At 39.3% G+C, this 16,062-nt stretch overlaps 1 protein-coding gene across 2 annotated transcripts in view; it reads left to right on the top strand.

The window, feature by feature from the left end:
* LOC132979194 (adenylate cyclase type 1-like) overlaps window positions 1-12,567 on the top strand; it is a 43,336-nt gene extending 30,769 nt beyond the window's left edge. The window contains exons 8-20 of one of the 2 annotated variants that reach the window (XM_061044784.1): window positions 874-1,029; window positions 5,054-5,251; window positions 5,337-5,434; window positions 5,640-5,724; window positions 6,352-6,441; window positions 7,300-7,562; window positions 8,336-8,462; window positions 8,895-9,056; window positions 9,151-9,297; window positions 9,390-9,488; window positions 9,610-9,724; window positions 9,811-9,935; window positions 10,495-12,567. In XM_061044784.1, coding sequence (XP_060900767.1) covers window positions 874-1,029; window positions 5,054-5,251; window positions 5,337-5,434; window positions 5,640-5,724; window positions 6,352-6,441; window positions 7,300-7,562; window positions 8,336-8,462; window positions 8,895-9,056; window positions 9,151-9,297; window positions 9,390-9,488; window positions 9,610-9,724; window positions 9,811-9,935; window positions 10,495-10,908 — 2,079 coding nt within the window. In that variant the 3' untranslated portion in view covers window positions 10,909-12,567. The remainder of the gene's footprint in view (window positions 1-873; window positions 1,030-5,053; window positions 5,252-5,336; window positions 5,435-5,639; window positions 5,725-6,351; window positions 6,442-7,299; window positions 7,563-8,335; window positions 8,463-8,894; window positions 9,057-9,150; window positions 9,298-9,389; window positions 9,489-9,609; window positions 9,725-9,810; window positions 9,936-10,494) is intronic. The other variant, XM_061044785.1, reaches the window with a different exon arrangement.
* Window positions 12,568-16,062: the final 3,495 nt, after the last annotated feature.

The raw sequence follows: 16,062 nt of genomic DNA, 5'->3' as shown, positions 1-16,062 counted from the left end.
TCTCTTCCAGCCCTTAATGGATTGGGACTGGGGCTATAGAGACTACAGAAAACAAAAAAAACAGCCCAAGGCATCCATCATCTCAAATCTGCACAGTTCAACAAACTTACAGAGATATACGTGTGTGTCAATGATTGCACATAAACACGCACATCTTTAACCGATGTTGCAGCCGGAGAGGGAATTTCAGTCTTGTGTTTGCTCTCGTCTCCTCTCCTCTCCTCTCCTCTCCTCTCTTCTCCTCTCTTCTCCTCTCTTCTCCTCTCCTCTCCTCTCCTATCCTCTCCCCTCCCTCTAGAAGCAGGTTTTAGGTTATGCAATACAAAGCTTGTGCATAGGTTCCATGAATCCTTATGTGAACCTGTAACATCCCAGTCGTGTGTTTTATTTTCCCTTTGATATACAGGAGACTTTGCTAATCCTCTTAATAGTGCTGCTGGTTAGGCTTCATCAAAGACATGGCACACAGATAGATACTTCCTCACTAAGCTGTGTTAGATAGGCTTCTGCTCACTCTTGCTTTTGTGTCGTTAATTACTGCTGCACAGGGACACATTGCCAATTTTGTGTATCAAACAAACATATGTTTCCCACTAAAAATGACCCCTCCTCATACTCTTTTATACTTGTTAAGTGTTTTTGAAATAGCTGATATAAAGGACAATCAGGGCCTAACCCACCTTATATGAACCTCTTTCTAGTTAAACACTAGAGCCTGATAATAATGATTGCATGCATGTGTGTCTGTGTGCATGAGCATGTGTGCACATACATACTGTCCAATGCCTGTGCATGATTTACCTTTACATAATACATATAGCTGTGTGGGGTGTCATGACTAAATCCTTGTTCCCGTTTCTTATCTGGTGACAGATATTCCCAGGATTGATTCTTTCGGATATAAAGCCCGCCAAAAAGATGAAGTTCAAAACTGTGTGCTACTTACTAGTGCAGCTTATGCACTGCAGGAAGATGTTCAAGGCTGAGATTCCCTTCTCCAATGTCATGAACTGCGAGGACGGTGATAAGGTATAAACTCTCAGTGTCTGTGTTGACGTCTTCTGTGTTTGTCTGTGCTGTAATTTGTGTTAATATAGAGGCAAAGAGGTGCACCCTCTGAATGTGTAAAACGTTGTTGTCTAAAAGTTCTAGATTTCCAATTGCCCCTGAATGTGACCTTCATTTTAAGCCATTTTTTCCATTCTCTTAAAGTCTGTGTTTCATTACAGCATAATATGATAATAATAATTAAATTAGTGGCGTAAGCCGAATATTTCAGGTCATGCCTCAGCTCTCTGCTTTAGGATTTTACAAACCAAAGCAAAAGTCCCCAAACTTTTAAGAACATGTAGCACTTCCAAATTTAAATGAAGATTAAACACAAGTTTTAATAATTGGAATAACATTATTGTGGTGAGTTGAATAGGCCTGTTTTTGGCAGTGTCTTAGACTTCAGGTGTGAGTGCAGCAACCATATGCCACATTGTCAGAGCCCACGCTGTAACTTACCTTTTGACTATTTTTTAACCTTATTGCCATTTGAAGAATTAATGAATTAGCTTCATCCAGATCCAAATGCATTAAGTCTACAATAATGTTACTAGTTCATGTGATGTTGGGTGTAGTCTGGCATCATTTTTACATAACTGTAATGTAATATTAGTCATACTTTTTAATCATTCTGAAATAATTCCTATTAAATGAAATTCTTTTTAGTTTGTAGGGGAAAGACTTGGGCCATTAAGAGTGCGAGTAGAGTGTGTAATTCCAGCTGTAGCGTTCCACTAACTGAAGCTCACATATCACCAAAGCTACACATACCACAGTTTAAGAATCACTGTGCTAAAGCTTTAAATAACATCGTTCCAGCAGGATCGTCCAAGGGGTCCTCTGAAAACATCATGTGGATTCCTTCATGGTTCAGTAGCTTTACAAATGTGAACTCTTGGGCGGTAGATTTACCATGTGTAAGAGATGTGTCTTTTCGTATAGCTGTAACACAAGTGAGGTTTTTCTCACCTCATTGAACATTACACAATGCTCTCATGCATTAGATGGAAATCAGGACTATCAATATCTCCCATATAGTAATCCCTCTGTAGTGTAGTTAACACAGATTGTGTTTTCTTTTGATGTTTTGTTGCACATAAAAACTTTGTGCTACAAATTAGCTGAATTAGCAAACCACAGTTTAGTTGTATTCATTTATAGTAAGAAGATGGAGGTAGTGACAATAAGTGATGATCATATTAGCTGTAATGACCTCAGACTGGTGCTCTATCGCACACACACACACACACACACACACACACACACACACACACACACACACACACACACACACACACACACACACACACACATACAGTATTCCCCTCACATCCATATACTATACTGTCAGTGACACAGCGGTCTGGCTCTGGCTACATGTCAAATAGCCTGTTTGACCTTGTACTGTATGTGTGTTAGATGTTCAGATGTGTGTGTGTGTGTGTGTGTGTGTGTGTGTGTGTGTGTGTGTGTGTGTGTTCATGTTTGTGTGTATATGTGTATGTGTGTGTGCGTTCTTAGTATTTTTGTTGTTGTGGGAACCAAAAACTGTAATGTTTTTTGCTATATATATTTATATATATATATTTTATTAGTATGAAGGTTGGACTCATGATGCTACATATTGTGGATCTTTTCTGATACTGTATGATAGTGTCTGCCCTTGAATCTATATATATATAGAACCTTTGATGATAGCATCCTCCCATTGTAGACAGTAGTCAGATTAGTATAAAATGGACAAATGAAAAAGTAGGGACAGCTTAAGTAATACACACACCTTACACTGAGTAGTTATTTCACATTCAGGCCACACACACTTGAATTGTGTGAAATGGCATATGCATTCAAGGCACGGAGGGGGAGTGATATGAAGGACCAGGGTTGAATGAATAGGATTTTCAGTGCAGCAGACATAGCTGAATGATTGGTCCTGTGCTGCTCGGAGCAAAATATGAGACGTATGGAGAAGTGGGCCTCTGCAGGAGTACCTCAAAGGAGGTACAGAGGAATAAGGGAGGGAACTGGGGAGACAGAGGGGAGGAGAAATTTGATAGAAGGACAAACAGGAAACACTGGAGGGAGTAAATAAGAAAAGATGAAGCAAGGGTGTGAGGAAGAAGGTAAGGATGAACAGACAGAAACATGAAAGAAGGACAAAATCAAGGAAGAAAAGCAGGGAGCAGTGTAAAATATACAGGAGCAGGAATGGAAGGGGGGACATATCGGAACAAAGATGGAAACAAGGGATCATAAAGGAGAACATTCTGAGGCAAGTAAGTGAAAAGAACGAGCTGTTTCGTAGTGGAGTATATACTGTAGTAACAAGACAAAATATAAGTAAGAAAGATCCTACAGAAGCTAAGAAGGTTAGAAAGAAAAAGGATGGGTGTACAGAAGCGAGGGAGGAGGAACGACAGAAATATGTGGATTTGAAATATGAAAAGAAAAATACACAGACACTGGGCTGAGCAATATGGAGCAAAAATCATAGCTCAGTATTTCTTTAGCTGAATGGTGATACACAATACATCACAATATTCAACCTGTAAAGCAGTAAAACAAAACAAAGTCAGTTCTAAGTCAAATCCACATGGGCCACATTCCAAATGTCACTCAGGGACTTTTATGAACAGCCTGCTGCACAATGTGAACATGTACATGAAAAATAACTTTAAAAAAACCCATTTGTGAAATATAAATAATATTATTAAATAAACATGCTTGCTCAGTAAAATAAAATACAATTTTATAAATGTTAAAATTTTTCCCAGAGAGAGAGAGAGTGAGAGAGGGAACACAGTGAAGAGAGGACAGACAGGGAGAGGAGAAATAGGCGGACTAGCTGCTGTTCGTGAGGAACGTACAGTATAACGTTTTTTTGACGCAACATGAACTTCATGGATTCAAACGATGATGTTTTGTCCTTTATCTCGTTTGAAAATATATCAATATTTCTTAAAAACTCTATATTTTGCCCAGCCCTAACCGAAACAGAGAGGAGATCGAAGTAAGGCAGGTAATAAGAATGAAAATACAGAAGTTTGGAAGAAAACAAGAAAGAGTAACTCAAAGCAAAGAAGGAAATAAGGATGAGTATAAGGAAGCACTGAATCATGAATGACATGAAGTAGGCTGTTCAAAAACAGAAAAAAATGAAGCAGAGATCAAAAAGACAAACATTTAGAAGTTGGGAAGATAATAAAGACGCCTGGGGGAAGCAGATAAGGAAATAAATAGTTGAGAAAGCATCAGGAAGCATGGCATGCTGTAGGATCAAAATAATGGAAAAACAAATGGGAGCAGGGTACGGAAAAATACATGAAAGCACAAAAGGTTGTAAGGAAGAATGTGCAGATGTTGGTTTGGAAAAAGGAAGTTAAGATTAACATCAAATAAACAAGGAGGGTAGAAAAGAAAAGAAATATGGAAGCAAGGGGGGAAAATGAAGGGAGGAAGAGGGAATAATTAGAAGTAAGGAAGGATATAGAAGATAGAAGATAGATTAATATAGAAGAAAGAAAAGGAGGAAATGCAGCAAGACAGTCATGTCATGTAATGAACTCATGAACACTTTTCCTCCCTTACTCTGCCACTGAGCTAAACAATTCATCCAGAATGCTCTCTTATATGGACAGACATACGCACACACACACACACACACACACACACACACACACACACACACACACACACGTACTCTGCCATGTTAAGTCTCTGGCTTTGCTCCAGTGGCCAATGTTTTGCATAGCTGCTCATTTTGGCTGCTGTAGACACTCAGACTCAGCGGGGTGCGTTCAGTAATGAAGTTAAGTGTGAAGGCAATGGCCTGATTTGGAAGTATAATAAGCTGTTGTTCACTCTTATCCAACCCTGTCCCTAATATGATAACACTCCAATGGTATAGAGAGAATACAGGAAGCTGCGTTTTAGCCTGCTAATCACACTATTGTTTCTAGAGTTCTTTCTTTTCAATGTCTTTTCTTGTTTTTATCCCCCCTAGCGGAGAGCGATGCGAACAGCTCCACAGAAGCTGAGGAACCGTACCAACACAAACCAGGCTAACTTGATCCAGAGCAGCCCGAGAACCCGGGTCAACCGCTACATCGGCCGGCTGATCGAGGCCCGTCAGACCGAGTCGGACACGGCAGACCTCAACTTCCTCACACTCATGTACAAGTGCTCTGAGCGCGAGCAGAGGGTAGGGGTAACATACTTAATATGCACAGTGAAATGAACTGTCCTATTATGTCACTCACTTGTATCTGCTCTCTGTTTGTACACAGTACCACCAGGTTCCTGATGAGTACTTCACCAGTGCAGTGGTCCTCTCTCTAATCCTAGCTGCCTTGTTTGGCCTTGTCTATCTTCTCATCATACCACAGTATGCTCAGCAAATTCTCTTGTTTTCCCCCTTTGTCTCTCTCTCTCTCTCTCTCTCTCTCTCTCTCTCTCTCTCTCTCTCTCTGTCTCTCTGTCTCTTTGTCTCTCTCTCTCTCTCTTCCTGTATCTCTTTTATTGACTCTTTTGAGAGTCAGTCTGCTTAACTAACCATTTCAATCTTCCTCTCTCTCTCTTTTTCTACTCAGGGGCACAGTGGTACTTGTTCTTCTCGTCTTCTGCATCTGTTTCCTAGTAGCTTGTATAATGTACCTGCATATAACTAAATTACAGGTAAATACGGCTGCTTTCTTATCCTAACCCTACTGAATACAGGACTTTACTTTAATCTCAAACCTCTAATTTCAACATTTATCAGTCCTGTGTGAGTTGGTAAGTGTACCCTTCTCGCTTATTCTTTACCCTACTATGATTCTTTGTCTTTTTTGACGGGACTAAAACATAACATGTAAATGCACTATAAAAAGCCATATAATGACCATTCCTTTTTTTAAATTAGTTGCAATATTACTTTAAAGCTCCTTTGCAGAATTTAAACTTGTATAGCTAGCTCGCTCATTTTCAGCTTTTGTTGAGTCCTATGGTCTTCATCAATTCTCCTGGTGACATTAATTAACACCTTGTGACTCTAACAGGTTTATGATCTCCCTCTCCTCTCTTTCTTCTTTTTACACACCTTACTTGCCTCGTGATATCTCAGTATCTGGCTCCACAACATTTTCATAATTTTTCTCACAAACAATTTTTTAACAGCTACTTACACTTTTTGTCCTGTTGTAATCTTCTTGGTACAAGCACATATACTACACACACACACACACACACACACACACACACACACACACACACACACAATGTTGACATGCTTTACATTCCCATCTAATGCACATTTTCTCTCAGTGTTTTCCAGGGTGCCTGACTATTCAGATCCGCACTGCTCTCTGCATTCTCATAGTGCTCTTAATCTACGCTGTGGCCCAGGCCTGTGTGGTAAGTGGGATAGGTGATAGTTAAATAATAGCCTTCCAAAACACTGCACTTTACTGGACCAACCTGTGAAGGATTAGAATGTTAAACAAGGAAATCAAAAGTATGGTAAACAACAAATGCCAGTTGAGAGAGAACATGGTTTCTGTCAGTCATATGTGCTGCATTTCAGCCTCTTGTGGCTGAAATGAATATTACAACAACAAACTCTTTTTAAAAAAGAGCCCTGAAACACTACCTACTTGGCTTAATGTAAAAGATACCTAAACTCGGTTGATGTCGTTCAAGAGATTTAAACCTTTGTCAGAAAAGAAGCCTCGTAAAAAAAGAGGTGAAACGTCTTTAAGAACTTTTACCAAGTCCAGTTTATTTGAATAACCGTGACCCAAATGACTGAGAACATTCACAGACATTTCTGAAACTGTGATAATTCTCCTCACCATTTTTCACAGACAAAAAAAAAATTATAATAGCTAAGGCACTTTTGCTTTTCACCTAATAAAACTACCTTTCCGTCCATATCACAGGTGAAAACGGTAACAAAGAAAAATGATCTCAGCAACCTTTCTTTAACCAGTTAAAATGTATTTTTCCATACAGGGTGATTAGAGAAATTATCTTAGAAACTCTTTTGCCAACTTGGCCAAACTTTTATAACCCCCACCTTTTTCACTGATGAAGAAAAAAGAATAAACATGGATAATGTTGAGAAACCTTTTTGCCCCCCTTTCCAAGATCCAAACCACAGGAGAAAGGGTTGAAACTGGATCACTAGTTCTTTCTTTTTTTTTGTAAAAGTACCACTGAAAAAGTATCCGGCTATCTTCATGACCATTTATCTTCTTGTTTCGCCTCTGTCAGGTGGGCTGTATGCCCTGGTTGTGGGGTAGTGCCAATACCAACAGTTCCATCATCATCATCGATGCGGACGGCGGCGCCAACCACACCATGGCAGAGCTGCCTTGTGACGGTGCCCGATACGCCTTTCTGTCTTGTGTGGTGGGAACACTTACCCTGGCACTTTTCCTGCGGGTCTCCTGGCTGCCAAAGATGGCGCTAATGCTGCTTCTGGGGGTGCTGTACATCACCGTGCTGGAACTTAGTGGCTTTCGCAAGACAGCAGGGTGAGGGTTCACGGCGCACTACAGAAACAGTCATGCAAAGCACTTCAGTTCTTCAGCATATTTTTTTAATTTCTGTCCGTGACATACATACATGCATGACAACAACAAACATCCTATCAGAGCTTAAAGTAAGAGTCCCCTGATCTACTTATGATTGTGCGTCATTCGAGTAGCAGAGGCGAAGTGTTTGGCTGTGAATGTCCAGAAAAAAGGTTTCTGTGTTTGTTTTAGAGAGAGCAGATAACCAGGAGTTTGGAAGAACATTTACTGTACATGTACTGAGATAAATGTGAGTGGAGGAGTCTTTTGCTTGTCTGCAGCCCACATGCTCTTTCATTTTCCATCCTTTCGGGGCAGCACATGTGCTCATTAGTTCCAAATCAGAAGCCTGAAAGGACACTGTGGGCTGGATGACAGTAGCTGTACAGAGGGGCCCAGCCAATTTCATTGGAGCTCTGAAAATAAACGTGTCCCTGAAAAGTGGTTATGTTGAATTTCTTACAATTGTTCAGAGAAAGAATTGTAACTGAAAAACATACTTTGTTGTGATGCACATAATGCATCAGTCAATAATATAATTTTGAATTGCTGAAAATTTCGTTAGTACATTTTTGTGTTGATGTTCCCTATGAAAAAAATATACATTTTTAATTATTTCTTAAAACTATACTTAAAAATACTCTCTGCACTGTGGGGGGTCCATTCAACTTCTCATGTGTAGTTTTGTGTGTGGTCCAGTCCAGTGCTGACGTGTGTGTTGGTCTCTTCCACAGTGGGGAGTCCTCCCACATCTGGGGCTATGAGCCCATCCTGTCTCTGTTGCTCTTTGTCAGTGCCCTGGCCCTCCACTCCAGGCAACTTGACCTCAAACTACGCTTGGACTTCCTTTGGGCTGTGCAGGTCAGGAAGTGTGTGTATCAGTGTGTCTGTGACAGAGACTTAAATCTAATGATCAAAACACAAGTTTGAAACAGAACAAACAAAGTAGACAAAGTGTACTGTATGAATGGTGACATTTGAGCTTTGAAATAAGTAAACTGTTGAGTGGATTTGTACATTTCTGCTGTCTTTTCTTAGGCAAATATGATGGTAAAAGGCTTCATTTGGATTTATGTCTTTTGGCACGACTATAGGGCATAGTGGGACTGAAAGTGTTGTGCAATTTGTGAATTTGAAGCTATTTAACAAGCAGCACTTGCAAGTAATGTACTCAAGTCCCTAAATACAGGCCATGAAGGAAGGCTTGTGAAGTTTTATACTGACCCCAAGTGGTGAAAATGTTCAATTTAAGGCTGCATCTGTTTATTTGCTCTTTGCTTCATTTGCTGACAGGCCGAAGAGGAAAGAGACGGCATGGAGAAAGTCAAGCTGGACAATCGGAGGATTCTCTTCAATCTTCTGCCCGCACACGTGGCTCAACACTTCCTGTTGTCAAACCCCAGGAACATGGTGAGCCTCGCTAATAGACACGCAGACAGACAGACAGACAAACAGGTAGATAAACAGGCAGAAAACCAAAAATGACGTCTGAGTAAGTCATCAAAGGACCTGAATTATCCCTTTTCTGTGCTCTTTCTTTTTCTATTAGGATCTCTACTATCAATCATACGCACAGGTGGGTGTGCTGTTCGCCTCGATCCCTAACTTCAATGATTTCTACATCGAGCTGGATGGTAACAACATGGGAGTGGAGTGCCTCAGACTTCTGAATGAGATCATCGCTGACTTTGATGAGGTGGGTTTTTGTTTTTTTTCTGCTGACTTTCAACATTAACTTCTTGGAGGTTTGTTGCTTTGTGTGTTTATTTGAATGTAAATGTTTTACAGCTCATGGATAAGGAGTGCTACAAAGACATAGAGAAAATCAAAACCATTGGAAGTACATACATGGCAGCAGTGGGCCTTGTCCCGACCATTGGTACCAAGGTGACATGACCCTTCTTTTTTCTGTTAGCACATGTATGAATACATAGCTCGTTGCAATGAAGATAATATGAAGGATCATTTTAAACAGATTCTAACTGATTGGTGAACGTATCCCCTTTAGGCCAAAAAATCAGTTTATGACCATTTGAGCACAATAGCGGACTACGCCATCGAGATGTTTGATGTTTTGGATGAAATCAACTACCAGTCGTACAATGAGTTTGTTTTGAGAGTGGGTGAGTGTAAACTTGTAATCCTACTATGACACAACTACAAACGAGAGGGTTTTGTATTTATTTAACATTTTCCTTTGTTTGTGTAGGTATCAATGTTGGTCCTGTGGTCGCAGGGGTGATTGGGGCAAGGCGACCTCAGTATGACATCTGGGGGAACACAGTCAATGTGGCCAGCAGGATGGACAGTACTGGAGTACCAGGGAAGATACAGGTATCCAACACACTTTGCAATATTAATCTAAAGACACTTTTCAGATGAGGTTAATTTGATTTACTGACATAGGAAAACAACTATACATATATACTTCAGTTGTAAAGGCTGCATTAGCTTATAAGTTAGTCAAGTCCTGAGCTGACCCTTTTCAGTGAAGTTCACTCAAAACTTTTATGTAGTTGAACTTGACTACACGGGTAACCTGCTGTGTTTGACCCTTTGGAAATCTCCTGTTTGCTTTGGCACTGAAATAGGCCCTTCAGCCGAGTGTCCAATCTGCAATATCTATTCATTGTTTCATAACAGAGTAGTGGAACATGACCCAGTACCTCAAGTTTGACATTTTTTGATGCAAAAAAATGTGTAGTTTTTTTTTACTGTGAAGCATGATGCCATATTGATACCCATACAATATAATTTCATACAGAAGACCAAGTGATTCAAAGGATTTTAATTTGATGTTTGATTGAGCTTTGTTGAACCCTGATGAAGAGTTCAATATTTTCCAACATAGATTATGTCAATAATGAATATATTTCTTTGTTGTTTGATACAGGTGACTGAAGAGGTCTACCGCCTACTAAACACCAACTACGACCTGGTGTGCCGTGGCAAAGTGAGTGTCAAGGGTAAAGGTGAGATGCTGACCTACTTCCTGGAGGGGAAGGTTCAGGGCGTGGGCACTGTAACCACTTCCTCAGTGGTGCGTTCCGCCAGCCTGGCGCGTCGGATCCATTCCTGTGGCAAGACTAGTGTCCCGACCAAACTGGGGAGCGTCTCCTCATCCGCTAGCCTTGCTGCTTATGCCAGCATGGGCAGCAACATGCAGATTAACGCTGCCAACAGCAGCAACAGCCAAGCGACATGCCTTCCTTCATCCTGCGTGCCCGCAGTGGGTGAGGAGGACGAGGAAGAGGACATAGAGGTTACAGGGATTGAGATTGGGGCTGTTGCAGATGTGTCAGTGTAAAAAAAGGACAAGACCAAAAAATTTTAAGGAAGAACGGAAAGAAATCCCTGGTCTGAGGCCTAGAGGAGACAGGGCTGTCCCGGTTCTCCTTTAAATCCTAGCCACTGGTACCAACCAGGACATGCTCGTTCAGGATGTGAATATCCTGAGAAATAACATGGTGATGCAGACAATCATAGCAGCTCTAAGGAGTGTTGAACTGTGTGAGGGAAAAGGTGAGAAGAAGAAAGACACCCGGAATCAAGAGTCATCTTTTTAACATCTTTTTTCCAGATGATGCAGTTTGTGGTGTTCCTGGGTTCCCCACAGATCCAGGTTTACAGTAATGTGCATCTTTGTTTTATAGTACATGCTCCATGTACAAGGGGGTTTGGGAAATTAATATCCAGAAAAAGACTGATCTTGCTATTGCTTTTGCACTGTCTTTCTGAATATGCCAAGGAAACATTGCATTATCTACAGAAGAAATTGTGTTTTTATTTTGTTGGTGTATGTAAGCATGCATGTGTGTATTTGTGAGTGGGTGTAAGCATGTGTGGTCAATTCTGAATTGTAACGAAAACAGCACAAAGTCCTTTTTTTAAATTCTTGGAGCTCATTGGATGAAACTGGCTTTTTATGACATATTTACACTCAATAGTGCATGACTTTTGAAGAGTTGACAGCCATAGTTACAGTACTCCTGTTGAAATAAAACCAAAGTATTGAGCTTTCATTAGATCTTTAGTGTTACAGCTTATGTTGCCTCATCACACAACACAGAGAGAGAGAGAGAGAGAGAGAGAGAAAATGTTGCAGTATTCTTGGACACATTTTGTATGTGGGACGTCTTCAAACAACTTTAAAAGTGACTTTTTAACAGAGAGAAATGTACCTGAACTGCAATTATTCATGAGGGTTTAATTTAATATTGCATTAAAGGCTGATGAATGGAGCAAAGGAAGGTGTTTAGTCCTCAAAGTATTTCTAGTTGCAGTGCTGCTATGAAATAAATGAAAGCCAAACTGGATTAGTGACAAAGTATGACTAACATTGCATAAAGGACTAATACACCCTTATGTAGGTGCAAACATACATGTGGAAATCCAGGAACGCATACATCAACAGAGAGGAAATCACATACAGGCACAAACAATAAGCACACAGCTTCTACAAATGCACAACGTAGTCCTTTAGCCAATGCCTTTCAAATGCTCCATGTACATTGACACATCTCTTGAGGCAACAGAAGCTTTGGTGCATCATCCAGCTATACTGTCGTCTTGCAGACATTTATCACTATACTCCAGCTTCTTTGATAAACTCAAGCTTCATTTTGGGAATTCCTCATAAAATGTAAGCTTTGGCACGTCTCTTTCCTCAAATACAGTTTCAGAAATGTGAGGCGCTTCAGATATCTTTATAGCCTGTATCTTTAGCATCATAGAACTTTCACTTTATCTGCAAAAGTGTAATTTCATCATGTTTCAAGTTTTTGCCTTACTAAATAAGCTTACAGTGATTGCAACCTGCCTTTTTAGATATATACACTTTGATATGCAGAGCATACCTTTTTGTAAATAGCCAAAAACTGCAAACTATGTTGTATCTTGTACAGTGTAAAGTTGGTTTATTTGAATATTTTGTAATAAAGACAATATTGGTGTATAAAATAACAAATGAGTAAGGCTGTAAATATCGGTATAAATGTGTAGCTGCTGACACACAAAACACATAGGTGTTAAGGATTGTGGACTAGGATGAACTGTATATGGTGATGTTTGTTGATTTTTATGTATGAGAACTATGAGGCCACCAAACATCAACATGTGCATGTAGCATATCAAATGTTAAATGGATAACACATACATCTTTATGGGCAGTCTTCTGTGTTAGTTCTCCACTTTAAAATGGAATCAATCACATTTTATTTCATGGCTCTTAAAGTTAACAGTTTCACTTTGCATGGAAACAAATATATAGGAAAATGTCTTGTTATGCCACTCAGTGTACTCCCATAGCCAGATGAATGTCCCAAACACTGAGTGGGAACCAAATTTGTTTAGCCAGTGTTAGTGTACACTTGGTTGCAGGTTCACTCAGTGCAACAGTTAAGTCAACAAACATTGTGCTTGCACCTTTTTTTTTTTTTTTTTTTTTTTTTTTAGGACAGTAAAGCTGTGGAAGTAATTTCCTTAAGAATGAAATAGTTTTGAATAACTTGAAATCAGATGTAATGTCATTTTGATGTGTGTAAAAAAAAACTTAAATAGTGCAGCTGCTGTTACAGTTTCACCTTTGTGGTCAAGTTGCCTTACTCCCAGCTACAGTTGACATTAAGCAATAAAGGGAATCTAAGGTGAACACACACAACTCCCACATCATGTCACAAGGGCTAAACAGGCTCAGATGAGCAAATTAAATTCTGACATTTGTAAATAAATACAATCTCTCAGACTCAACAGCCAAGAACAAATTCCCGCTAAAAAAAACATCTAATTTGATTTTAGAGACCCCAAAGACAATGTACTAAGCCCTTTTCTTTTAACTTACATAATGCCGTGGTCACTTTACTGAGTACTTCTCCTCATGACACATAAACTGAACTTTATATCTTAAGTTGGTCACTCATTAAAATAATTTGTTACTAATAAAAAAACAACAAGTACAAGTACATTACACTTATTTGATTCAGTAGATAATTTTTCTCTGGTTACATTGCCTTCTTCTTCTTCTCTTGTGTCAAAAATGATATCCACCTCCACCTGTCATCTCTGTGTAGTTCAACTTTAACACCTGATTCCAATGATCAACTAATTAAAGCCTGAAACTGCATGACATGAAAGCTAGGTCATTAGCCAGCTAAATGGACATTCAGAAGCAAACGGTTAGTAAAAATCTACTTTTGGCTCAAGCAGATGCTATCTTTAGTCATTAATAAAGACGTCTGAAATTGTGGCAACTGTGTTCTTTGTGTAAAGAACATGATGGAACAAAGGCGACATCTGGAGACCATGCAGGAAGAGACCGAGCCAGAGGAGGAAATCGAGAGAGGCGAAACAGGAGAGGAGAGAGAAGGTGTTCAAACAAAAGAAGGTATGGAGACTCAGGAGGTAACGGCAGAAGACCAGAGTGAAGAAGATGAACATGCTGTTTATGTGAGGGCCCTGAGACCTAGGCGACTACCTCGTTCCCTCAGCAATTCAGAGAGTTATTTAGAAAAGCCATCTACCAGCAATCTTCAGGAGGAAATGGAACATTTCACCGAGTCCAATCTAAGCACAACTTCAGTGGATTTATATAATGATTCTACCACACCTGGGCAGGCAAGATTAAGAAATGAAGAGAGGTCCAGTAGTGGTGAGCTGAGTATAAAGGTAAGACATTTTAGATTATTCAATATTATAAATGGGACATCAAACAATACAAATGGGGGAAAAGATAATGCTCTTTTGATTTATGGTCTCTCAGATCAATTGGCAAAAACACAGACATCAAGTTTTTGCAACACCTAAACCGTCTTCTCTGAAGAAGACAGGGCGCAAAAGGACTAGGAAAGCTTCTCTAAAAGTGAGTGTTTGTTTTAAGCCATCATCTCCTTTTTACTTGAATAATACAGGTTATATTGTAGGTTTTGTTTTCCTCATAAATGTCCTTAATAATATCTCCAAGCAGGAGCCCTTTCCTCAGTGGCTGGTTAACTTGATGGTAAACATCGAAGAGGCAACAGCACACCAGCTGGTGGTTGAGTAATGCTCATCACAAGGTGAGCGCGAAACATGTTGGGCGCGCTGATCAATGACCTCTTTGTGGAACACCGAATGTAGAACAAACTCTTCACGGATTATCATGGTTGGCACTGCCAGGGATTAAAGTCCATGTACAACATGAAAGTTACAGTTTTCACATTGAAAGGCAATTCAGGGGCATGTGTTTGCACTTTATTAACCTCGACATACATCAGGCATGTAATTAATAAATCACTAGCATTAGCACTAGTATTCATGAAAAATCTAGTTCCTCCCAACACCTTGAACATGAACCCTTTGACCTTTCTTAGTGGGTGTTTGATTTGAATGCAGTGTACAATATTATTTCAGAGGCCAAAGCTTTCTCTTCAAACAACATCACATAGGTACACACCACACACAGATAGTGGTTAGTAGTTTATTGAACTTTAGGAGGGCAATGGGTAAGGGGTTATGTTTGAGCTTTTTCATTTACAGTCAGCTTTTGGTTATGATTTTTATTTTATTTTTTTTGAAGTTTTTTGAAATTGAGCTGTGAAAATATAAACAAGAATAAAGCTCTTGAAAAACTCTATGAACACAGACTTGATATCTATATCTGTCCGAGGATACCATCACCATGGAGATAAAACTTAAGGCATTTTTAAACACACATTTAAAATGTATTTTCCCTTGATTTAAGAAATATACAATATTATATTTATATATAAGTAATTGCTTCTCATTACTAATTAAGTGATACTATAAGCTGCGTAAAATGGAATCAATAAAGCTAAGTTTACCTCAAACATGCACTAGTTTTTTCAGAATATATATTCCACAATTGAAATACTCCTGAACTGAACCTAGCAATTTATATCAGTTTTTCTGTATGCTGAATGTTGTAAATTTTGTTTTTCACAGTTCAGTTTTAAATGATATTCTTCGATATCCATTCTCTGCTTAAAAGCAAAAACAAACAACAGTTACAAAAGGAAGAGCTTGGAGTCATATAGAGTACATTGCATGAGTGGTGTTATTGTGTCAATAGTAAGTGGAGGTATTTGGCAGACATACATATAGTTATACTACATAATACTACACTAATGAAACAACCATTTACTACTGTCTTTCTCCACACAAACATGTTATGATTCAGCCAGAGGGATCCATAATGCTAGGGTTATGCAATGCTAAAGGCGAATGATCTTGTTTATCTGTCTGCCTGATAAGAGGAACAAACAGAGTGTAAGTTAGAAAACAATCTGTTGACATAACTTAACAAAATAACAATCAGAGGTATTGAATCACCGGTCATTAAATCATAGCCTATAACTACATGGATTATTACTTATTCTTGGTGTTATCTATTACCACCTAATTGACACATTTCTTCCAAAAGCAGCATCCATGTAATTGTTTTCATAACCTTATGTAAAGACAGAGA

This window comes from Labrus mixtus, chromosome 8 (genome assembly GCF_963584025.1).
Source record: "Labrus mixtus chromosome 8, fLabMix1.1, whole genome shotgun sequence".
In the NCBI taxonomy this organism is placed as follows: Eukaryota; Metazoa; Chordata; class Actinopteri; order Labriformes; family Labridae; genus Labrus; species Labrus mixtus.
This window is presented reverse-complemented; position numbering and strand designations above follow the sequence as displayed.